The sequence below is a fragment of the Pygocentrus nattereri genome, chromosome 18, assembly GCF_015220715.1.
Source record: "Pygocentrus nattereri isolate fPygNat1 chromosome 18, fPygNat1.pri, whole genome shotgun sequence".
Taxonomy (NCBI): Eukaryota; Metazoa; Chordata; class Actinopteri; order Characiformes; family Serrasalmidae; genus Pygocentrus; species Pygocentrus nattereri.
Window position 1 is genome coordinate 19678055 of NC_051228.1, and position 26620 is coordinate 19704674.

Genomic DNA, 26620 nt, shown 5'->3' on the forward strand with positions numbered 1-26620 from the left:
ACACTAGTACAGTATATATTGGTGTCAAGTATACAGTACTGCCACAGGTACACAGTGGTCTATAGTATAAGCATTTGCTAATGTAGCTGATTTAGTCATTACACAAACAGCAAGTGTTACAGAAGTTTAATGTAAACACTTATTGTAAATATAGACATGTCTTCAAATAGAGTGTTTATAGTGACACTGGAATCTTCCGCTGACTCTCACAGTGACTCAGAGAGTGTGGTCCACTCCAGGTGTGTGTGTGTGTGAGTGTGTGTGTGTGTGTGTGTGTGTGTGTGTGTGTGTGTGTGTGTGTGTGTGTGCGTTTGTGTGTGTGGACTGTGTCCAGTGGTCTTCACAGGGAAAACACTTGAGTTACGAGCTTGTATTCCTGATTTATTATAGCCCAATGAACACACTCAGTGTTTACCCTAAGATCAGCCTGTGATAGTGGGCCTTACACAGATGGGCTCTTCCATTTAAGTCCTTCAGCAGCTCACTGTGAGACTGGAGCACATTAGGTGTTGAGCCCTCTGGAAAATAGCCCAGGGCAGGGAAATTTAGATGTATGCCATGTGCTCCAAACCTGTGACTGCATGTGAGCCAGCGCTGACACCCTTCTCAGAAAAATATCTGGGGACAAAAAGGTTTTCAAAGTGTTTTAATGAGCAAAGGTTCGCTCGATAAGGAAAATACTTCGATGAAGATAAATGTACCCAAAGCATCAGCACCCTGATCATAGTATTTTGTATGATAAGTTGGAATTTTCCCCAATAACACAACTAAATGGATAACATCTCCTAGTATCTGCTAGCAGCAGATGACATGGCAAAAACATAATCATCGCAATACTTGAAGACATTTTAACTAGACCCAATCACAATGTCTATATATATGTAAATGGAAAGATATCCAAGGTGATATCCAATCATCCAATTGATCCAACCATCTAAACCGCTTATCCTTCTGGGTCATGGTGGGGTGCTGGAGCATATCCCAGCTGTCATCGGGCGGATAAAAACTAATAAATCAATAATAACAACAATAATAATAATAATTGCATTGAAGTCTCAGTAGTTATTGAATGGTATGCATTAGTATGTAATAAGCCCAAGATTTTAGCCCTAGAAGTTAAGTATTGTGATATTGTGATGTAATTTATCATGATTACTATATCATACCATCCACCTCTGATATCAACACTGCATATTGAAAAAATGTCTGGAGCACAATTGTGTCTGACTGCTGACTCAGGGGCCCTGAGCAACTGCTTATACCACTCACAGCAAGAGGTGACCTGGCTCCTCACCCTTTCCTCCTCCAACCTCTTCTTCTTCTCCTTCTCTCCCAGGTCAGTCTCAGCAGCCATTAGAGAAGGAGAGAAGGATGGAGACTGAAATAGGTGACAAGACAGCAAGCGTCGGTCCACTGACGCAAGAACAGCTTGCTGCCATACAGGATGAACAAGTGTTGAACAACATGGTAAGAGAGAGCAGAATGCACGTCACAGCAGTCACTTCCAATGACATAATCTGATTCTGAGTTTATTAAGGTAGCACTTTTATTGTCATAAAGCAGCTTTGCAGCGAAATTCAAGAACCCATGATCGTCACGCCTGGCAATCGTGACAGGGTAAAACTTCCTAAGAGCAAGAGGACAAGGCTTTGAGAGGAACTAAGACTGAGAAGGAGAACCCATCCTATTCTGGTTAACACCGGATAGCAAAACAATAGCAATATGAACAGCGAATAAGGTTTTAACATTAGTCTAAAATTTTAAAATAGGAGAATAGGGGAAAAACAGGTGAAGCAATTACTATGATTAAATAGCTTGAGTCTGTGCAGCAGCAGCAGCATCAGGACAGTCAGCTCATGCAGGTGATGTTTGCACAATGTTGTACAGTGAGGCTGAACACCGGATACATAACAATTTGGTTTACCCTGCAGCTGATTGTTACCAAAGATTATATATAATGTAAACCAAGAGGGTCCATGCCTACCAATGGAAGTAAAGGGGTTCATGTAGTCTTGCATCAACTGCTTCTTCCCATCTCCTGAGGCAACAGCAGCAACGTGTGCAGGAAGACTGGGCAGCGGGCAGAACAAACCAGAAAAAAAGCTGTTTTTTTCTTAACATTAGCTCATCAGACAGTGCCTGTTTAAGCTCAAAATACTCAAAAGACCACAGTTATTGGGTATAATCTTAACCCTCTGTGGTCTGAGGACATCTTTTTGATTTGTTTGTATCTTCTAAAATTCTTCTTTAAAGGCTCTTCTTATGAAATAATACTCATATGTTTTATCACTACTCATATCTTCATCACTATTTTCCAAAACCGCTGCAGCAACTTCAGCAGCTGTGAACTCTCTGCACATGTGTCTCCAACTGAAGGGATTTTTAGCATGATGGTCAGTCTTTTCTTGAGTGTCCATTGGTCAGTCTCACACAGAATGTAGACAGACACACAAATCTTCAAGTTCCACATGGTGGGAGGCAGCTGAAGTGTATCTCAGCCCTTTTCCATAACCTCATAACTCCGGATATGAGTCACGTATGATCTCGTAAGAAGATGGAATGGAAAGGGCGACTCTACAAATTCAGAAAATGGTGGAATCAAATTTCTGCACCTGATTATCACAAAGATATAAAGAAACATCAAAATTGATACATGGTGAGTTTGTGGACCCCACACTCTCAGAAAACAAGGTATGAAACTGTTACAGAAGCAGTGCCTGTCTTGTCACTGGGGTGGGACCTTCAAGGGTACATCTCAGTACCTTTAGTCAGGGAACATAATTGTACCATAATCCACTGAAATGATATTTTCTAAGCTATATTGACTCCACAAACCTCATCTCATCTAGAGGTTTTTTATCGTATTGATCTTGTTTAAGATTATGAAAAGGTGTAAACTTTAGCCTGTTGGCTAAAGAACGGCCCTGAAAGCTGCTTTGTTGAAAGGAACTGCCAAAATTCAAGGACATTTGATATAATGTTGCTTTACTTTTTCCTTTATTTAGAACTGTTGTATAAAAGCAATAGATCACTCACACTTGTGTGTTATTGTGAATGACATCACCGCTCTGATGATCCACAGCTGTGATGATATTCATGACAACACACAACTTCTAGAACTCACAAGTTCTTCTGCTGATGTATCACACACTGTACTGATACTTGCACTGGAGCAGCAGGTAGCAGGATTACAGTGCCTTTTTTGGGCTGAAAATGTTAGGCAAGTGTTCAATTGCACTGTGTGTGTGTATGTGTGTGTGTGTGTGTGGTGCAAAGACAAAAAAGGTTAAGTTAAAACATGTTTCAGTTTATCACACTTACAACTGGATGAGTTCAGTGACGCTGAATGACTTCATATCACACCTAAACTCATTAGTAACTAATAACTGTCTCTCTGTGTTTGTGCCTGAATGTGTATGCACTTTAAAAAGTCCACTTAAAATGTGTTTTAATTTATCACACTAACAATAAAGATGAGCTCAGTGAAGATGGAACACTGGATAGACTGACTATTAACTCCTTAAACTGCAAGATTACTGTTCTGTGACTACTAAGTTATTGAGTTATTGAATAACCACTATGAATACCACACTAACTGCAAATGGTTATGCATCTACTTATGTATCTACTTTGAATTGTTCAGTATTTACTATGAATTATTCAGCAACTTCTATGAATAATTAAGTAACTAACTATTATGAATGATGTAATATCTACTATGAATTATTCAGCACCTACTATGAATTATTCAGTATCTAATGTGAATTATTCAGTAACTATTATGAATGATTTAATAACTACTATGAATGATTCAATAACTAAGATTTATTGTTGATATAACTGACTTATATAGTAATTGCAATAAATTATGCACTAACACTTGTTAATTATTCGGTATCTACTATGAATTACTTAGTAACTTCTATGAATTATACAATAGCTACTGTGAATTATTTAATACCTCCTATGAAGTATTTAGTAGCTACTATGAATTATTCAGTAAGTATATTCAGTATTTATATACTACTGTGAATGATTAATAATCTGTTATAAACTGTTCATTATCTACTATGAAACTAATGTGTAAGGTCTATAGTTAAGAGAGTAGAGAATTGAAGTAAGGACCCTTGTACAGACCCTCGTGTGTCTTTGTGTGTGTGTGTAATTCGAATAGCTGGACAAAGCTGTGGATTTTGAAGAGAGAAGAATGATTCGTGCTGCCATGAGGGAGCTGCTGAAGAAAAAGAGGGGTGAGGTGCAGGTCATCCCTCTTCAGACTTATAACTACTCACCAAACATGGCGAGCAACTCCACACAGCTCAGAACACTAGCCATTTTTTCACATGTGCATTTGCAGTGATATTGGCAGAGTCATGGCCATTAATAGCAATAACAGCAGACATTCCTGTTTTATCTTGTTATAACATGTTATTAGTAGCTCAGTATGCGTGCTGGGCTTGTTTATCAGGACCCTTTGAGATGTTGACATGTTGACATGTTGTTTATGGTGTCCTTCACTCACGGATGTGTGTGTTTGTTCCTGAATGGACCCTCAGAACAGCGAGACCGTGAGCGGGCAGAGCGTCAGCAGGACCTGCGTCAGCGGGGTGTGTGTGCTGGACGCAACCCAGCTGGACAGAGCTTAGGCCAGAAACCAGCAAATGGACTGAGCAGCACCCAGCAACACACACACAGTGAGTTTCCTTCACACTGAAAGACTTACACACATAAAGTTGTTTGTAAATATAATAAAACATGACAATAATAAACATACTATAACACAGTAAAATATTTTCATAAGCTTTCTTGAAAAAATGCACTGTGCCAGAAAACTAAAGCACCTCCAAAACAGGTGGAAATTGCATTGTATGGCTACTGAGAAAGAGGGTTAAGCTGCAAAAACGGCCTGCTTGGATTTTGTTGTTTTTTGACTGTTGTTTAAATAAGGCTTAGTCTAGGGCCAATCAGAACAGAGATCATTTATAACCCTGTTTCCAAAAAAGCACCTGGTGGAACATCTCACAATTTATAATTGGCAAGAAATGCTGCCACCTTTTCTGGGCCTTAGCTCAAGTAAGATGGACTGAGGTGAAGTGGAAAAGTGTCATGTGGACCAACAAATCAAAATTTTAAATTCTTTTTGGAAATCATGGATGCTGCGTCCTCCAGGCTAAATAGGAGAGGGACCTTCTGGCTTTTTTCTGGCACATCTGTGATGGTATAGGGGTGCATTAGTGCACATGGCATAGGTGACTTGCACATCTGTGAAGGCACCATTAATACTGAACAATATATTCAGGATTTGGAGCAACACATGCTGCCATCCAGATGATGTCTATTTCAAGGAAGGCCTTTCTTATTTCAGCAAGACAGTTTAAAACCACATTCTGCATGTATTACAACAATGTTGTTCTGTAGTAAAAGAGTCCGGGTACTAAACTGGCCTGCCTACATTCCAGACCTGTCACCACTGAAAACATTTGACCCCGAACTGTTAAGCATCTGAAATCTTATTTCAAGCAAGACATTTCACTTTAAGAAAATAAGCAGTTGATCTCCTCAGTTCCCAAATGATTACAAAGTGTTGTTAAAAGATGAGATGATGCAACACAGTTGTAAACATTCCCCCATCCCAACTGTTTCAGATTGCGTTGCTAGCATCAAATTCTAAATGTGCAATTTCTCAGTTTCAACATTTGATATGTTGTCTACACACTATTTTCAGTTAACACAGCTTATTGCACAGCTTCCCAACTTTTTTGGAAATGGGGTTGTACATAAACAGGGAATGTTATTCTACAGGATAAAGAATATGTAAATATAAAATTGAACATGTAAAATGAATAAGGAAATATATTATAAATGTTCTGTGAAGGTACATTTGAGATTTAAATTTAGCTCCAAAACTGACAGCAGCCTTCATTAAAAAGGAACATCTCTCTGTTCATTTGTTCATTCACTGGGACAGTTTATCATTCAGTCAGTTTGCCTGCTTAATTTCTGCATTCTGTCTTTATTCTGTGTCTTATTGATCTCGTTGGTCTTGTGTTCTTCTCTCTGATTAGGAGCAGCTCAGGCAAAGTCGCCCAATCTATCATCAGCAGGTTCCTCCCCTAAAGCTCCCACCAGGTGAGTGTTTTACAGTGGCTGCAATGCTGCTAACAGATGTGCTTCAGTGAATGAAGGCAGCCCAGTATATGATTGTAAAAAGATAGTTCAGTGTTGTAAGGGGCCACGTACCTATCTGAGCAAGAACTGAGAAGCTTCAGACGTGGAATAGGACATAGCCAGTTAAAAGGTCCTCCAACTCATAATTCCCAATCAGGGTTTCTCAAAAGCGCCGAATTCTCAGTGTTGCAATTTCATGTTGTTACTTTGAGTAGATCAGCGTTTATAGGTAAATTGTTTCTTTGAAATTCACATAAAATCAATACCTAGAATAATGTTGTAATAACATTAATATCCAGAATAAAGTTCTACTAAAATTAATATCCTAAATGACTTTCTAATATAATTAATATCCAGAATGAAATTTTAATAAAATTAATATCTTCATCTTCATCTTCATCGTTGTTAACCGATGTCCAGATAGGGTTGCTGGTAGCAGTTGAGAGAGCAGAGAATCCCATACGACCCTATCCCCTGCAGCTTCCTCCAGCTCATTCCCGGAGACGCCAAGCCGCTCCCAGGCCAACTTGGAGATATAATCCCTCCAGTGGGTCCTAGGACGACCTCGGGGTCTTGTCCCGGTAGGCCGTGTCTGGTTTTATGGCTCAGCTCCCTCTTCACCACTATAGTCCAGTACAGTGACTGCATTACTGCTGCCGCCTGTCCCAGCCTGTGACCGATCTCACGATCCCATTATTCTCACGATACATTATTCCTCCTCAATCTGAGGTTCAACTATCGGTCGAAGTCTGGACACAGACTTTCCCAGGGAGGCTGAGCACTGTGACACCCAGATAGTTGGCACACACCCTCCAGTCCCCCTTTTTAAAAATAGGGACCACCACCCTAGTCTGCCAGTCCAAGGGTACTGTACCCGAGGGTACCCGAGGTCCATGCAATATTGCAGAGGCGCGTGAGCCATGACAGCCCCACAATATCCAGAGCCTTAAGCATCGCCTGATGAATCTCATCCACCCCCAGTGCCTTGCCACTGAGCAGCTTGCCAACTACCTCAGTGACCTCCACCAGGGAAATGGAATTTGACACACCAGAAGCCTCTGGCCTTGACTCCTGTCTCCCGGATTAAGGAGTTCTTCAAAGTGTCCCTTCCACCAACCGATAACATCCTCATTTGAAGTCAGAGTTTCTCCACCCTTGCCGAATAAAGCTTGGGTGCAGCCACCCTGACCACTCCTGTTGTCCAGAACCTCCTTGAGGCCGAATGAAAGTCTTTTTCCATGGCCTCAGCAAACTCCTCCCATGCCCTGGATTTTGCTTCTACCGCCGTTGTGGCTGCCACCTTTTTTTTGCCTGTCGGTACCTATCTGTGGAGTTGGGAGTCCTTTGGGCCACCCAGTCCCTAAAGGCCTCTTTCTTCAACTTGATGGCCTCCCTCACCACTGGTGTCGACCAGAAGGTTCTTGGGTTACCGCCTCGACGGGCACCCACAAGCTTTTGGCCACAGCTATGCCTGGCAGCTTCCACAATGGAGGTTTTGAACACGGTCCATTCAGACTTTGTGTCCCCTACCTCCTCTGCAACATGAGAAAAGCTCTCCCGGAGGTGGGACTTGAAATCATTCTGAACAGGGGCAACCGACAGTCGTTCCCAGCACACCCTCACTATTCACTTGGGCCTACCAGGTCTGGCCATCAGTCTTCTCTGCCATCTGATCCAACTCACCACCAGATGGTGATCATTTGACAGCTCAGCAACTCACTTCACCCAAGTGCCCAGAACATACGGTCCCAAGTCAGATGAAACGACAATAAAGTAAATCATTGACCTTTGACCCAAGGAGCTCTGGTACCATGTATGCTTATGTTCGCACATCCTTGTGTTCGAACTTGGTGTTCGTTATGGACAATCCATGCCCGGCACAGAAGTCCAATAACAATTCACCATTCAGGTTTAGATCGGGCAGGCCATTCTTCCCAATCATGCCCCTCCAGGTCTCCCAGTCATTGCCAACGTGAGCATTGAAGTCTCCCAGTAAGACTATGGAGTCTGTAGGCAGGACCCTTTCCAGAACCCTGCCCACTCGTTCCAAGAAGGCCAAATACTCTGACCTGTTGTTTAGTGCATAAGCACAGACAACAGTCAGAGTTTTCCTCTCTGCGATTTTAATTCGCATTGAGTCAACCCTCTTGTCCACCGGGACAAACTCCAACTGCACAGTCGCCAGCCGGGGACTCATGAGTATCCCCAGACCCGCCCAGCACCTCTTACCCTGTGCAACCTCTGAGTAGGAGAGGGAACAACGCTTATCCAGGAGTTTGGTTTCAGAGCTGACGCTGTGGGTGGAGGTGAGCCCAACTATATCTAGTTGGTAGTTCTCAACCTCCTGCACAAGCTCCGGCTCCTTCCCCCCAAGTGAGGTTACATTCCATGTACCAAGAGCCGGTTTCTGCTGCAGGGGCATAGGCCACCAAGGGCCTCTCTGCAATCTCCCACCCCCTATATGGCACTGCACCACTCCCCTATGCTGGACTTTGCAGGGGATGGGCCCACGTGGTCGGGTTACATGGGCTGGCCCGCCACCTGGCGCTCACCAAGGAACGCTACCCCTACCCCCAGGCCTGGCTCCAGGGGTAGGTCCCGGTGACCCTCTCCAAGGCAGGGTACACAGTTGTTTGTATCCTTTGTGTATGGAGTTTTTGGAAAATGAATATGCAAAATAATTTTTTTATAAAATTAATAACCAAAATGAATTTCTAAGAAAGTTAACATCCATAATGTAGTTACAGGAAAAGTAATATTCAGAATCAGGTTCTAATTAAATTTATTTCCAGAATGAAGTTCTAATAAAATTAATATCCAGAATGTTTAAATATAACGAATATCCAAAATGCCTCATATAGAAAAAAGTGGTGGTCAGACAGATATGTATTAATAAATTAACAGCAATTATTAATATAACAAATGATTGGTGGTGTAGATAGATAGATAGATAGATAGATAGATAGATAGATAGATAGATAGATAGATAGATAGATAGATAGATAGCATTTTAACAAAGTGTTTAAAATAGCATTTTTCCACTGTTAGCCACTGTATAATTGCCTGGCTTTCCCTTTAAGTCATTCCTCATGCTCTCTCTCCACTCAGCCCGGCTCGTTCCTCAGCTGTTGGTGTCAAAGTTCACCGCAGCTCTGCGCTCGGCGGTCCAAACACCAAAGACGTCAAACAGATGCTGCTGGACTGGTGCAGAGCCAAGACCGAACCATACGAGGTGAGTACAGGGGGGTGCTAAAACTAAAGTGACCTCTACGATTATAATGGCACCTACCATTTCAGCCCTCAAACATCAGTCCTGTTAGTCCCTCTGTCAGTCCATTTTCTCTTTTGAAACATGCATCATTACAAGTCTAGAGTTTTCACTGTTCACATTACATAATTATGTACATGTGTTATGTAACTACATACATACATAACTATGTAATTGATCGTGTAGTTATGTAATGAATTACATTTACATGCAGTTTATGTTCTGTATCGACAGGGTCGAGCTGTGCATCTGACTTAGTTTTATTTGTTTCAATAACAAATGTGTAAAAGATTGCCTCTGTTTCTGAATAAAGGGAGTGGACATCCAGAATTTTTCCTCCAGTTGGGCCGATGGTCTGGCATTCTGTGCTCTGGTGCACAGGTTTTTCCCTGAAGGTTTTGATTACTGCACACTGGACCCGTACGACCGCAGAGCAAACTTTGAGAAGGCATTCAAAACCGCAGAGTAAGATGTGTATAATAACATTCAGTATAGCGACAGCAGCCTGTGTGTGTTTGTGTGTGTGTGTGTGTGTGTGTGTGTGTGTGTGTGTGTGTTTGTGTGTGTGTGTGTGTGTGTGTGTGTGTGTGTGTGTGTGTGTGTGTGTGTGTGTGTGTGTGTGTGTGCGTGTGCTTGTGTGTGTGTATATGTATGTATGGCCTGTTGGGACGGCTGTGTGTGAGTATTGATATGTACATGTGCGTGTGTGTGAAGATGTAATAGCATCCAGTGTCCATGTGTAAACACCAATCACATCCAGTACACTGACTCTGGCCTACGCTACAGCTCAAACATTTGCAGTCACTATTTTCAGTGCAGTAAAGCCAATTTGGTTTCAGATGTATAAAAAGATTTTAATATTCTGGTCTGGTTTCAAACAATTACCATATATAAGTTTTAATGTGTCCAGCTATATATGTTGAGATAATCCAGAATGATTTCAAAATGAACATTCACAATGAGAAATGAAGAAATAAAAATCAATATCTAAAATGAACTTCTAATAAATAAATGTCTAGAGTGATTTTCTATTAAAATTAACATCTAGAATGAAGTTCTTCTAAATATGTAGGAACATCGAGAAACCAATAATATTATTCAGTTACTATATATTATTATTCATAATAATATATTCAGAATTAAATTCCAATAAAATTAACACTCAAAACAAAGAATGAGTTTAATATTGAATATATACATTATATATCCAAAAGTATTCGCTCGTCTACCTTCACATGCATATGAACTTGAGTGACATCCCATTCTTAATCCATAGGGTTTAATATGATGTCAGCCCACACCTCCACAGTTCTTCCACACCAAACTTGTTCATCCATGTCTTTATGGACCTTGCTTTTTGCACTGGTACGCAGTCATGGAACAGGAAGGGGCCGTCCTCAAACTGTTCCCACAAAGTTGGGAGCATGAAATTGTCCAAATCTCTTAGTCTGCTGAAGCAGTAAGAGGTCCTTTCCTGCAATTAAGGGGCCGAGGCCAACTCCTGAAAAACACCCCCACACCATAATGATGATAATGAACCTTTATTGTCACTAGTCACATGTACCAGTGAAATTCCCACCTCCACCAAACTTTACACTTGGCACAATGCAGACAGACAAGTACCATTCTCCTGGCAACCAAACCCAGACTCGTCCATCGGATTGCCAGATGGAGAAGCGTGATTCGTCTCCACTGCTCTAGAGTCCAGTGGTGGCTGCTTTACACCACTATATTCAACGCTTTGTATTGCGCTTGGTGATGTAAGGCCTTGGAAACCCATTCCATGAAGCTCTCTACGCTGTTCTTGAGCAAACCTGAACGCCACATGAAATTTGGAGGTCTGTAGTGATTGACTCTGCAGAAAGTTGGCGACCTCTGCGCATTACGTGCCTCAGCATCCACTGACCCTACGCTGTCATTTTACGTGGCCTAGCACTTTGTGGCTGAGTTGCTGTCACTCCCAATCGCTTCCACTTTGTTATAATACCACTGACAGTTGACTGTGGAATATTTAGCAGCAAGGAAATTTCACAACTGGACTTGTTGCACAGGTGGCATCCTATCACAGTACCACGCTGGAATTCACTGAGCTCCTGAGAGCAACCCATTCTTTCACAAATGTTTGTAGAAGCAGTCTGCAGGCCTAGGTGCTTTGTTTTATACACCTGTGGCCATGGAAGTGATTGGAACACCTGAATTCAATGATTTGGATGGGTGAGTGAATACTTTTGGAAATATAGTGTATCTAGAATATTTTTCCAAGATTACAAATTATTACTGTAAACAGAGAGTTTTCGTCAGTAATTTTATTCCTGCAGGTCTCATAGTGACCAATGGAAATCAACTTCTTGAGTATTTCTGTTAATATATTCAAATAAAACTTTTATTTCAAATGAATGTTTAATTCAAAATACACATTTCTAAGTTAATTAAAAATATACTATATACGCTACACTAAGGGACCTCCTTAAAGTGCGTTTTATATCTACTATGAAAAGGGGTTCATAAAATCTTGTTGATCCAAAAATACTTTCTACATCATATGAGTTGAAAATACAATAACACAAATTGTTGACACAATACAATGACTCTGTGTGTGTGTGTCTGTGTGTGTGTGTGTGTGTGTGTGTGTGTGTGTGTGTGTGTGTGTGTGTGTGTGTAGACGGCTGGCTGATTGTTCTCCTCTTCTGGACGTTGATGATTTGATGCGGATGAGGGAGCCGGATTGGAAGTGTGTGTACACCTACATACAGGAGTTCTACCGCTGTCTGGTGGAGAAAGGCCTAGTCAAGACCAAAAAGAAGACCCCATAACAACCAAGAACACACAAACACACACATAGTCTGAAAGGTGAGTCAGAACACACACAGCCGACCTACAGTGAGGGAATAGTCAATGCTCTATAGTCAATATTATCTCTATCTGTTTTTAGTAAATAAGTAAATAGGTTTTTAGTAAAATCCTGAAAACCAGTTCACCTCAAATACACTCACAGTGGACATCAATGGGCAGTTGTTGAATTCCATCAAGCTGTAAAAAAGGCTGATTCAAAATTGTAACTACAAAAAGTAAGAATCTTGGTTGCCTTAAATTTGATACAGAACTTCTAAAAAGAGAACCATAATATGTGTTTTACATTTCACATTCATTTGTTATGTTATAATGTTATTTAATGTGAAATAACTTAAAAACTTAAAACGTTTTAAAGTTCTTTAAGCTGCAAATCTGCATAACTGGACCAGTCCCCCAAAGAGCCATATTTCGTCACTAATCTAGAACTGTGGGTGGAGTTTCCTCAGGGTGCTGTTCATAAAAAGGGAAGGAAAAAATAAATGGCACTGTACACTGCTTTACCAAAACCACATCAGCATTATTTTATGGAAAAAAGAGTGTGTTCTCTGGGCCAAAGAAGAAAAGAACCATCCAGTGTGTTACCAGTATAAAAAGTCAGCATCTGTGGTATGAGGGGGATATTAGTGGGTAACCTGCTTATCTATGAAGCCACCAGTAACACTGAAAGACACCAGTAACATATCTTCCAGAAGACGTCTTTTTCCATGCTTGTTCCAACATCACGGCAACAAGAAACATCCTGCACATGTAATCCACATCCTGCTGCCTATTCAGAAAGGAGCTGCTCTACAGATCTGCATTATCAAGCATTTATAAGCATTTAAAGGCCTATTAAGTTCTTACACAAAAATGTTTGGGCCTAAAAATATTTTTAGTATAAACTATTACTCCAGGAGTATTTCCGGTTTTCCTCTCAAAATTGCATTCTCAACAGAGATCAATGCACACAAGCTAATATGCTTTTGTTGTTACTAGCCTGTGGCTACTGTCATTCAACACGGCTAATGTCAGCAGCAGCATTTGTTTACTGTTTATTTGTACAGTTTTCTTACCTATTTTTGAAGATTTCAAAGAGCGCAAAGAACTTTGAGGAGGTGTGTTTTCCAAAATGTCGCCGAGCCAAATCAGTTTGAACCAGAATTCACAAATGAGTCACAGCGGCTTAAAGAAAAGAAAGCCAAAAGACAGAAAGAGAGAGAGAGGGATACTGAACCTGCCGGTGCCCAGTGCAAATGGAAATTGACAGTGTCAACAACAAATGGCTTGCTACTCTTTTTACTAGTTTATGGGGTAGGATAGCGAGGTAATAATGGTTACATTCACATAATTTAGCAACTACCAACTGACTTCTATTATAAATGAGTTTTGACAACAGGTTTTTATTTTTTTTCTGTGTTCAGGGCAATGTATCAAAATTATTGTCCATTGTATTTGACCCTATGATACAGATGTGGCTGACTGAGATTAAGGAGAAAAACACTGCACTATCCCTTTAAGTCTTTAAGTGCACTTCTGTAATGTAAATATGTCATGTGTAAGCACACAATGCTACAGCAAGTATGTGAGAGATTTAACGTTGTAGACATTCTAGAGAGATTACGTCTGTATTAATCTCAATCAGCACAGAAATAGAATATGTGTGTGCCTGTATGCCTGAATGACTTTTTATGGTGTTGTTTCTTGCTAAGCTGAAAGCTGAATTTCACAATGCTTATTATGGAGATTAGATCTTAACTAGGAATTATGTGTACCCCATATTTATCTGACGTTTAAAAATATCCACCTTTCAGCTCGCTTAACCGTTACATAACAAATTGTGGAAAACTGACCTCTATGTCATCAAAATGGTCCCGCTGGATCAGAAATGGGAATATTTCACATAGTTCTTTGTCCAGGAATAGGTGCAGTGGCAGCGATACTGCCATAAACCTGCTATATAGCTGCATAAATCACATCACAGAACAGACTTTGAGATTCTTTTCCATGTGTCTTTTCACATGCAGATGAAGTCCGAACGAGAAGTGACAATGGATTGCTACATGAGAGCTGCAGGCCAGCACACAAACATGCTTCTTCAGGGACCGAGAGACAGCTCCATCAGTTCTGTATGAGAATTAAAGGGGAATTCCACCGAATTTTCTACATTTCTATATATTAAAAAGTTTGAGATGCAAACTCATTCAGAGTGGTTTGGTGTGAAATGGTTGAGTTTAGAGACTCAGATCTCTGGTGATAGGAACCAGGACTCACCATGACTACAACATAAATATAGTCATTTTATTTACTATCCAAAACCACCAATGAACCTGTATGTGTCTTTCCTGTAGCAACTTTCTTTGAGGGAACTTTTAGAGATGGATGCCTGGTTCCTATCACCACCACTATAAACAATTCTGCCTAGAACAGAGCATTTCATACCAAACCACTCTGAATGACTCTGTTTACATCTTATCCATTTAATTAGATAAAAAGGGCAGAATAATAAACAAATCGGTGGAGTTTCCCATTAAGCCATTGTTCAAATCCTGCCAGTTTACTTCACTGTAGCATATCGGTTTGTAAAGTGCACTATATGTTGTAACTATATAATGTGTTGAAAAGAAATAAAATATTGCTGTTTGTCACAATAAACTTCTCTTTTTTCACATTCTCAGTCTCCACACCTAATATTTTCATTTCATTGTGAAACAGGTCACTTTTCTCCAAAAATGGACATCATTGAAATGGTGATCCTAATTTTGGCCCTGCTAGACTTGTGTTCTCATAATATTTTCACTTTTTGTCAGGTCAGTTTAGATACAGCAGTACTGTTAATAATCTGCATTTTGGCTATGAATTTATTATAAGATTCAGTGAATTGAATTTGAAGATTTTTAGCTTACTGACGTTCAAGATACAGTCTCAGAAAGTGTCAGAGCATCGAGGCCCATTGTTTCTGCTATATGATAAAGATATTTAGGTTCTGGAAATCAAGCACTCTTAGAAAAAGGTACTAAACTGTCACTGCGATAAGTCCCCTCTTGTCACTGGGGTGGTACCTTCAAGGGTACATCTCAGTACCTTTAGTCAGGGAACATTATTGAACCATAATTATATTTGAAATTATATTGAAAATATAGTTTTATTGATTCCACACACCCCATCTCACCTACAGGCTTTTTATTTTATAGTTCTGTCTTAAAACATTAGATTATAAAAAAGTTACAAATATGTACTTTTCACCTGGAAAAACTCATTTAAGGTTCACAATTAGACCTTAAAACCACTGTTGTACCTGAGGTAAAATGTACCTGCACAGAACCTTTATTTCTAACAGTGAAAGATGAATGTCAGATGATAGATCAGAATTTTTATTCTGGCATTTGTTCATTTTTATTTTTATTATTTTATTTATTTTTTGATATTTACATCTTGATGTGTTAGACAATTCAGAACATGGTACTTTTTGTTTGACTTAATTTTACAAGTGAGCAAAAAATTCAGAACATGTGTCTGACAGGTGTTTCTTGTTGCCCAGACATGCCCTGTTATAGTGAGTGTTTAAACAATAAGTAGCTCTTGAATGTTCATTCTTGGTTTGAGTCATGGGTTTCACCTGTGAGGACTGCATTTTTCTTAAAAAGGATAAATCAATATGAAGAGCAGCCATAAAGAGCCTTTAAAGGAGAATTTAAGAAATATTTGAGAAGATGCCCTCAGACCATAGAGGGTTAACCTCCACCAAAGTGATAGAAAGTATGGAGAATGAAATCATCTGCTCATGATCCAAAGCATAAACTCACTGGTCAAGCATGGTCAAGGTAATGTCATGGCTTGGGTTTGTGTGGCTGCATTTTAAAAAGGATCACAGATCTTTAACCCTGTATAATCACAGGCTTATTACATACTAAGGCTTATTTTTCAGCAACTACAGAGACTTCAATGCAAACTGGTTGAGTTATTCTTGAGTTATAAAGGTCAGTAATAAAACTGTGGGCCTGCCAGCAGGCCCTGGCCATGTGAGGGGTTAATAATGTCAGTCATGATGGTAGCAGCAGAATGAATTCAGACTGAATTTCTAAGAGAAATGTACCCATTTTAATCAAGACAATGACCATAAACACACTGCCAACACAAAAAACAACTTTATCAGGGTAAAAAAGTGGAAGGTATTAGTCAATCACCTGATCTTCAACCAATTTTGCAGCATTTCACCTCCTGCTGAAGGGAGAAACCCACCAAAACAAACAACAACTGAAAGCAGCTATGATAAAAGCCTGGAAAAGCATTGAAAAAATTGAATGCAACAGTTTGGCAGTGGCAGTGGATCACAGGCTTGATGCAAGGCATATGTAATCAATATTAAGTGTTTTTACTTTACTTTATTTCAGTCCCACACTCTTAAAAAAGATGGTTCTGTACCGATCCATGAACACTCAACAAAACATTTGCATGATTAAATGGTTCTATGCATCATAAAATGTTTTTTACAGATTGATGGAAAATGTGCTAGAGATCAGTTCTAAATCTTTTCCACCCCAAGGCCCACCTATGCTTAACTACAAAGCAGCATTTTCACTGAAAATACTCCACTGGCTTTTTCCAAAAGAGTAACTGTTTGGTCTCGACATGTATTTCTAGGGTTAACTAAATGGGGTTTTTTTCATTTGAAATAAACCACTCTCCACTCACAGGCTTTTGGATTTGTGTTGTCACAATTTACAATAATGGTAAATCTTATCTGTTATCTACTTCTTTGTCATTGGTTTATCAGTTTGAGTTTAACCACTCAGGTCACTCATGTTCAACCAAATATACGCTCCGTGATTACCGGCCCGAATTACTGCCTCCCTCTGAGTAAAGGCCATCAGACCACTAGAGGGTGCTTTATGGCCCACTGGTGGTCTGTGACAAACAGGTTAAGAAACCCTGATATAGATGGTTCTTTGTAGAGCATTTTTAAAAGGGTTGTTTATAGCATAGGGGTCTGCTATTGTTACCATGTTAAGCTTGTGTCACTAGAAGTACCCTTTTTGGTGCAATATGAACCCTTTTTCCAAAAGGTGCTATATATGGTGCTATATAACCATCTAAAGCACATTCTCTATCAGTTTTAAAACCATTTCATGATACAATGAACCCTTTAATCAAATGGTTCTTTGAGCGTTCATGGTTGTGTGTGTGTGTGTGTGTGTGTGTGTGTGTGTGTGTGGTATGCAAGTACAAAATTCCTGAATAAACATTCACATTTATGGGACGTTCTCTTTGCCCTCATAATTAATAGGTCCCCTTTAAGCATGGTCTGCATTGGTGGTCCTCATAAGTTCTATAAACTGGTTCCTGCATGTGTGGAGTGTTTCAAGTGGATGTGTGTTTGTAATGTTTCTGAACTAGTTGTAGCTCGTGCGTTTCAATGATGTCAGCGTCTCTTACAATTTTGTGACGTTTGTCCACGGTACGTGTTTTTTTTCCCACCCGTAATCTGACAAGTTCCGCCTCCTGTGGTCTACGATTGGAGAGTTAGTGCCCCTTTTCCTGCACTAGGGTTGGTCAATAGGGCATATTCAGGTAAAACTGGATAATTCTTCCAAACATCAGAACAGTCCATCAAAACTGGTACATTTCTATGTGGAAAATTTTACACTCCACATACAATATCTGATTAAGGAGTATCTAATAATAATAACAATAATAATAATAATAATAATAATAATAATAATAATAATAATAAAGTTGATAATTATAATAATCAAAATAATTGCTCTCCTGCCCAATTCTCCTGGACTATAGATAGCTGTAGTATCACCAGGCATGGTTTCTTCTCATGATAGGGCCACTTATTGAGCATGTAAAATACTGTTAAGACATTTTACAGTGCAATATAAACAATTATAATTATATATACTGTGGTGTTCTATCACTGGCTGCTGTAGAAGTGCCCTGGCCAGTGTCAATGTGAAGAGGCTCTCAGGAAGCACCATGTTCATGGTAGGAGAGACATTTATTATAAATAGTTATAGCAGTGTTAGATGTGCTATTCTCTGCTGGGCTGTGGGGTTGTTGAGTGGGTTAAAGTGTCTAACATGGAGTGCAAGTACATGGCTAGCAGTGACTTGTCTGCTATCCTGTCTGAGTAGTGCTGAGTAACAGTTTTCTCTTACTGCTTGTTCATTAAAAGAGCATTACCTTTAAAGCAGTGTTTTCCACGTTTCCTTTTTTGCTGATGCCATACTGGTGTCAGAAGTGGGACAGTGCCCCCTCCCCAGGAGAGGAATGGTGCTTCAACAAACTAGTAGACAGATGGCAGAGAAGTCTGAGGCTGGTGGAAGGCTGCAGAATCAAAGGAGTGTGATGAGGACCAGGGAAGATGGCAGAAAAGGCAATGTGGTAAGGCTCAGCAGTGGAAGCAAAAAAAGGCAGCAGCAAGTATGCCTGGACAGTAGCTGTCCACAAGGACCTGCTTGACAGCATGACGGATAAAAGTAATAAAGTAAAAAGCTTTAACACTTCAGTGAACAAGTCCTTTTTTCAAATTGATAAAATATTGATAATCTGTTTCAGATCTTTGGTGCATACAAAAAAGCTGCTTCAGCACTCTTCATAGAGTTTCATACAGAATATGAATAACACCAACACTGTATGATCTTAAGACACAGTGTGAATGTTTATCAGATACTTAGGCCTCTTTTCCAAAGCTGTGCTGAACAGTTCTGAGCACTAAAGACCCAAGCACATCAGTAGGGATCCAAATAGACTTGTTCTGTGGTGCAGTAGGGATCCAAATAGACTTGTTCTGTGGTGCTTTGAGCTGTACCCTGCTGGCCTATGCTAATGCTAGTGTAGTTAGCCAGCTACAGGTGCAACCCACTGCAGTATAGGCTTAGTTTCAGTAACTGATGCTCAAATGACACCAGTAGAGGATAAAGAATATGCTAACACGCTGAGACTGTTCTTGGGGTAACAGATGGAATCAAAGGTGTGTTGTGGGGGTGTGATGTGTGTCGCTAGCCTGTTAGCAGGCAGCCTTTTATGTAATTTTCTTTAGTGTTTCCTGATTTTGATCAGGCACAAGAGATGGAAAAAGATGTAACTGGTCTCACAAGTCTGAACCAGTGAATGGCACAGTACCATCATGAGAACTATTTGGCTCAACGGTCGAAAAGAGGCCTTATAGATGTATGAAGGTGTTATACAATTAAGACCTTTTAAAACAAGGACATTTTATTCAGCTCTAAAACTATCAGGCAGTGGGAAACGCTGAAATGAATCTCTTTTCTAGTGAATGTTCATATTCTGGTTTTAAAAATTGCTTCCACTTTCAAAATGCATTAACATTATATCACAGGTCACAGTGTTGATGATTGACGTGCAGTAACAACTTTTATTCGTAGTCAGCACACCAGTGGCCAATCGCAACGAGGCACTCTGTGCGTTTCTAGCCAATCACAGTCGCTGAAGGCGGGATTACTCGGAATACGGGTGAAAAAAAAAAAACGCCGGTCGTCCGTTAGAAAAGCGCGTGACGGTCTCTGTAACCTCCACAGCACTGCAGCGTGAGATAATGAGGACTCTTCGGATACACAACTTTAAAAACACAAACCCAATGAGGCTGTTTGCGCTTCTTTACGCTGTCAAAGAGTTGGAACTGACAAGCTAGCTCGGTTTTATGGGCTACGTTGCCACACGAGGATGCGGATGGACTGATTTTTTTTTCTTTCCTTTCACCTTGCGGAGCCAAAAAGGTAAACCGGTTTCCTTAGTAACGCATTAACTCTAACGGTCTAACAGTAATTTCACCGACTGTTGACGCGTCTACTGAGAAATATTCGGCTTAAATGCTCAGAAAGAAGAGATTTAGCCACCTTAATGTGAGGTCTGTGATAATACTAAGGTCTCCACTGATAACTGACTTCACATTCACGAGGCTGAAGTTGGCTTCCTATTCGCCGGATTAATGTTCGGATTTATCCGTTCTACCTTAAAAGGTGATTATCATTAGGCGCCAAAATGTAACTGCCCGCACCATTTAAGGTGGAACGGGAAAATTCCAACCAGATGCTGGCAAATAAGAAACTGACTTTACATTGTAAGTTTCCAGAGTCTTCATATTGTTTAACTACATAAATCAATCAGCGCTGTCGTTATGGTGAAATAAAAAGTACACATTTAAAAAGGATTTTACTAAAGACAATGGTTCTATTTAGAACCATGAGTTCAACATAGAACCATTTGCATGCTCAAATGTTTTTTTTTTTTTTTTTTTGTTTTTTGCATGAAATGGTACTTCAGGTTGATGGAGAATGTGTTGTGTATGGTTCTATGTGGCACCAAAAAGGGTTCTTCTATTGTTACAAAGCTGAGATCTCAATAACAGCAGACCCCATTTTGGTGCTATACAGAGCCCTTTTCAAAACGCTTCTGTATAGAACCTTATACAAGACATTCTCCATCAATCTGAGGAACCATTTAAGCCTGCAGTGTTTTATATAGAACTCCTGGATCTAAATAGAACCATTACCTTCACTAATGAATCCTTGAAGAACCATCTTTATGTGTGTATTGTAATGAGGTAATGCTTTTACATGTATGTATAATATTATTTGGCTTGTGACTTGAGAGGAAGCCTAAGTAACTATCCTGCAGTCCCCACAGTGGAGCCCGGACCCCTTGAGCCATGGTCCCCTCAGAGAGATCTTCATGGGTTCCTTTGACTGGAGTGCATGTGTTTGGTTCCTGTGTTCATCCAGAGAGAAAGAAACAAAATACACAGCAGTTTAATATGTGTAATGATGGATCATGGTAAGGACTAGAAGCAGAAAATATCTCTGACTGACCAGAATTTTTTCCTCATCTGAGGTTTTGGATGCTTTTTGCCATGCTTCTAAAACACAGTGAGATTTTGGTATTGTAGCCTCTTGAAAGGAGAGCATATTCATAAACATGCATTAAAGCTGTTCGTTTGTGCCTTATAGGGACCAAATCACTCAGAACATATTAGAATAGTGAACAGAGTTAGCAAAATGCTAACCTGAAGGCAATATTATGCTAATGTTATGAAAGAAGTTTATTTTTCTTATTTTCTTTTGGTATTTTTTTCTCATCGAGTGTTAACTTACATGCTTAAAATGTTCAGCTCACCATTGCTAATCATGTAGCGTCATATTTTCTCTCAAAAAATACACTAGGGAGAGAGTGAGTTGTATTTCTTTTTAAATGTCAGTGATAATCACAGCTATGCTAGTTAAACTTGACGGCATTAAAAAAAATTCAAGCTTGGAAAACAGCATAATCTGGAAAACATCACATATTTCTGTTCTAGAGGAAAGAGGCCCAAGATTCATTCTATTTGTGCTCCTTTGCTGCAGCAGCTGCCTCTACTCTTCTGGGAAGGCTTTACAAGAGATGATGAAACATCTAGTGTTAACCTATCAACACACAGTAGCAGTAATGCTAGTCAATCAGCTCTCAGTAGAAGTGATATCAACCAATCAGCACATAGTACCGGTAATGCTAATCAGTCAGTCTGTCAGTAGAAGTGATATCAATCAATCAGCACTTAGTACTGGTAATGCTAATCAGTCACTCTGTCAGTAGCAGTAATGCTAACCAATCAGCACTTTGTAGTGGTAATGCTAATCAGTCAGCTCTCAGTAGCAACAGGGTTAACCATTAAGTACTCAGCAGTAGTGGTGCTACCCAGTCAGCTCTCAGTAGCAATAGGGTTAACCATTCAGTACTCAGCAGTAGTAATGCTACCCAGTCAGCTCTCAGTAGCAATAGGGTTAACCATTCAGTACTCAGCAGTAGTAATGCTACCCAGTCAGCTCTCAGTAGCAATAGGGTTAACCATTCAGTACTCAGCAGTAGTAATGCTACCCAGTCAGTTCTCAGTAGCAGTAATTCTAGCCAGTTATCACTCAGTAATAGATAAACTATCATCCAATTGGCCAAAACCTTTTTGTTGTAAAAAAAAACAAACTGGGTCTGAAAAGAGCTTTTTTCAATATTGGAATATTGCTGTGAGGATTTGAATGCTTTCTGCCACAAGAGCATTAATGGGTTAGGTATTGATGTTGGAAAATAAGCTCTGGATCGCTCCAACTCATCATATAAGTATTGGATAGAGCTCCATCACTCCTGTGAACGCAGTTCAACTGCTCCACAGCCCAATCCTGGGGGGCTTTATACCCTTCTAGTTGACACTTGGCAATGGACATGGTGATCTTAGGCCCATGTATGGCTTCTCCAGAGCATCCCATTCTGTTGGTCACTGTTTATGAAACTCAAACATAAATTACTTATTATATAAGCCAAAAAATGCTCACAAATAACATTTATGCTTTAAGTTGGTCGCTCACACCATAATGTTTATCACAATAAAATAGCAAAATGTCATCCATCCTGCCCACTAGTATGTTCACTCTTCTTGTCTGTGAAACCCCGCAGCTTATGTGATCTCCCTCAGTTTGTTTATGAAGATCTGTGCCAAAGAGCCAGTGTGCAAACTCAACTCAGCTGTCAGTCTGGATGCAATGCTCTGCTTTTATGGACTCAGATCAGGTCAAATGCTACAAAAACAATATATTGAGAATTGTTTGTTGAAGGTGTTTAGCTAGATGTAATGTTGAAAAGTGACCTCAGATCTATATCTTGGCTAAACGTCAGGCAATCAGCTTTAACGATTAGTCAACCAATGTTTGAAGGAACCATGTGGGACTGCCAATTCCAGCAGGGGTTGTTAGACCACGAAAAAGTTGTTGCCAGGCAACGTGAAAGTGGAGCAGGACAGCGGAGGGAGTGTCTGATGGTACCCGTCTGTCATCTGCAGGGGAGGAAGTTGATCTTGTCCTGAAAGGCTGCTGATGTCAGCATTGACGTGCCAGCTAGGACAGAGACAGGGGACGGACGCTCGCAGAGGGGACGAACAGTGCTGGACGTGGGCCAAACCCCCTCACACTCACTCACACACACACACACACTTCTGCAGACAGCAACAGTCTGTGTGCGAGGGAGGAGGGGCAGGGGTGTGAAGGACATACTAATTCAGCTCACCTTCCTCTGCCTGTACAGCTCTCACCTGCCTCACATTTCCTTTGAAAGAGAAAGCTATGTGACCAACAGGGCTGCACATTATACAGCAGTTAGTTACGCCTCAAAAGTCTGATTGACTGAGAAGCGTTCTACTCAGTTGTTATTTGTCGTCAAAGGATGGGCTGACATCATATTAAACAGCAATGAATTTCTCCAGAGGAGGACTGCCACTCATTAACACGAGAGGGCGTGCTAGAGCAAGTCTAAAACAAATGGTGTGTAAATGTTAACTTTTATACAGAAAAATGCACCTTTAACAAAATATTTAAACACTTGTTATATTTTTTACATGCTTTTAAACTCCAGTTATAGGACTTTCTCATGCTCTCAGTGCCTGCCAGTCAGCACTGAATAGCAGTAATGCCAACCAATCAGCACTCAGTAGCTGTAATGCTAACCAGTTGGCCCTCGGTAACAGTAATGTTAACCAGTTGGCACTTGGTATTGGTAGTGCTAATCAATCAGCTCTCCATAGCAGTAATGCTAACCAGTTAGCACTCAGTAGCAGATATACAAGTGTCAAACTGCCCAAAACCTTTTTGCTGTAAAAAAAAAAAAAACAAAAAACTAAAGATATTGTTTTATGGAATATATCTTTCTTATTTAAAAAAAAAAAAAAGAAGTTCCCACAAAAAATGGAAACATGTTTAATTTCTTGGTTTTAGCTGTTCAGCGAAATTAACCACCAGTCACTGAGCACTCACTCATGGGTGCTCTTGTTTTGTAGTCTTGTTTATTTACATCATGGAAGGACTAGGTCTGAAAAGAGCAAGATTTCACTGAGTACCGGTTGCTAAGTAATAACTTATTTTATGGTGCAGCTAACCATTATTAAGATTCTATTTCAGCACAAACGGAAACAGAAAATTGATACGTCAGGTAACTTCAGATAACGTCAGACGAAAAACCACCTGTACTATGCAGTCCTTAAACTAGACAAAGGAAGCAAACCCACCTCAACGCGCAAGCAAGGCTGTTAGGACCTCAGCATTTAACAAGTGCAGTAGCATTTGAACATTGATTTCTTTCATTTTGCTGTCCTGCATGCAACTAACAAGGCGGTTGTATCAGTGGTTTTGTATCAGTGGTTATGTCCTCTGTTGGATTTTGGTATGCAGTATATCATGAACATTGCTCTGCCCACGTATTGAAATATTTGGCCGGAGTAGTATGTTGTTTGGAATGAAAACCCACTGGCCCGTTGTGGATAAGATCAGACACCTCTGGTGGTGTCGGATATTCCGAACACATAAAATGTTGAGCGTGATGTTGATCCTATGCAAGCTTTTTGATCCGCAGGTGTGACAGATCAACTAAACCAACTGGAATGTACCAGAAACAGAATACAGTTCAGCAAACAAGATGGGCTGTGAAATGCTTTACAGACTGTCTTGAACTAAACCTTCGGATTCTTCTGGAAAATATCGAAAAAGCTAGCTGAATCTGATAATGTGTCAATTTTATGGCTCTATCTGTAACAGTAATCTGTCTTTTTTGGACTAAAGAATTACAGTACTGATATTCTCAAAAGAGAGTCATTCAATGCATTTGTCACATTTACTTTGCTATTTAAGAACAGGATCTAACAATCTGAAATGCATATATTTGTAATTTGTTTATGTAACAAATGATTGTTTATGGCATTTTAGGTCTTCTGTGGTATTATATATTGCTCAGTTGCACTGTTTCATAACTTTGTGCGAAAGCACAAATCATACTGATCTTGCCATCTTTAAGATTATTTGAGAATCAAAAATTGTATCTTGTATCCTTAATATTTAAATGACCTCCTTTCATTCTTGTTTTTTTCTGACCTTTTCCTCTTCGAATACTCTCTCTGAAGGTCGATGGATCCAGTGCAGTCCAGTCAAAGCACATTCCTGGAAAGAAGCACAGGAGCTATAGGGCTTCTTCCATCCCCAGTGTCCAACTTACCTTCTCTGACTTCCCCCATGGAGAAGGTTGGAAACCCTCCAGCTTTAGGCACTGCTCAGCTATCTAACTCATCCCAACTGGATAGGGAAGGCCCAGGGTCTAAGGCTTTTGTTGCTGGTTCTGTTAGCATCAGCCGACCCAGGCCTACTGTTAAGCCTTCCAGAACTGTGGACCCTCCTGCAATTTTGCCCTTAACTCCAGTTGCAACTATTCCTTCACCTCTGTCCCATTCCCCTACAGAGCCACCCCAGCCTCACCTCAGCCCACAGAGGCCCCATAACACCCAGCCTAGCCCCAGTTCTCTACGCAAATCTGTAGTTTTCCCTAACCCTCCAGCACAGCACAGCCGCATTACTCAGCACACTCCAAACACACACCCCAGCCTTATCCCTAAACCCAACCAAAACCACAGCACCCAGTCCAGCCTTGTTCCCCAACACATCCAGAGTCCAGAGCCCACTGTGACAAGCCCCAGCAGCATAGCAGACAAGGTTCCGCTCAAGAAGCCGAGCACTGAGGATGATGGCTTTAGGTGAGACTTTCTCTTTTTACAGCTCATAAATATTTACAGCTTTTCTATCACTTTCTGAATGTGTTGCCATAGCAATCATTTTGTGTTGTGTCAAAAGAATGACTTTCACTGTAGTGTATTTATATTAGAAATGGTAAGAACCCTTTTCATTGGATGAGCTATGTCAAGAACTCTCTTAGAGGGTCATGTGAGGATTGTTTTGATGGTACAGCAGATTTACACTCTGTGATTTTTACCATGATAATGCTATCACCAATCATGAAAGAATTCTTTGATTAAAATCAGTGGTCTTTGACTGGCTTTACACTTTATGCAGTTTCTATGCAACTTGAAAGTTTCAAGCCAGTTCAAAAACAATCAATGTAGCATGCAACACCTTTGATACTCCACTAATCACTAGCCAGCTTAGCAGTTCATATGTTTTGATACACTGTATCATTCTCACTATAATGTTATCTATGAGTTGAAACTTACATACACTATATTTCCAAAAGTATTCACTAACCCATGCAAATCATTGAATTCAGCTGTTCCAATGACTCTTCCATGGCCACAGGTCTATAAAAAAAAGCACCTAGGCATTCAGGCTGCTTATACAAACATTTGTGAAAGAATGGGTCGCTCACAGGAGCTCAGTGAATTCCAGTGTGGTACCATGATAGGATGCCATCATGTCCTGTCATGAAATTTCTTCGCTACTAAATATTCCACAGTCAACTGTCAGTGGTATTATAACAAAGTGGAAGCAATTGGGAATGACAGCAACTCTAGGCCATGTAAAATGACACTGCGGG

General features: G+C 40.2%; 2 protein-coding genes across 2 annotated transcripts in view; both read left to right on the forward strand.

The window, feature by feature from the left end:
* Nucleotides 1–14949, forward strand: part of smtna (smoothelin a) — a 17965-nt gene extending 3016 nt beyond the window's left edge. The window contains exons 2-9 of the mRNA XM_017711203.2: nt 1337–1467; nt 4175–4250; nt 4557–4694; nt 6066–6129; nt 9277–9400; nt 9750–9901; nt 12099–12286; nt 14293–14949. Of these exons, the coding sequence (XP_017566692.1) occupies nt 1372–1467; nt 4175–4250; nt 4557–4694; nt 6066–6129; nt 9277–9400; nt 9750–9901; nt 12099–12249 (801 nt within the window). The 5' untranslated portion in view covers nt 1337–1371 and the 3' untranslated portion in view covers nt 12250–12286; nt 14293–14949. The remainder of the gene's footprint in view (nt 1–1336; nt 1468–4174; nt 4251–4556; nt 4695–6065; nt 6130–9276; nt 9401–9749; nt 9902–12098; nt 12287–14292) is intronic.
* Nucleotides 14950–19770: 4821 nt separating this feature from the next.
* LOC108435387 (inositol polyphosphate 5-phosphatase K) overlaps nt 19771–26620 on the forward strand; it is a 28597-nt gene continuing 21747 nt past the window's right edge. The window contains exons 1-2 of the mRNA XM_017711201.2: nt 19771–20010; nt 25203–25826. Coding sequence (XP_017566690.1) covers nt 25207–25826 — 620 coding nt within the window. The 5' untranslated portion in view covers nt 19771–20010; nt 25203–25206. The remainder of the gene's footprint in view (nt 20011–25202; nt 25827–26620) is intronic.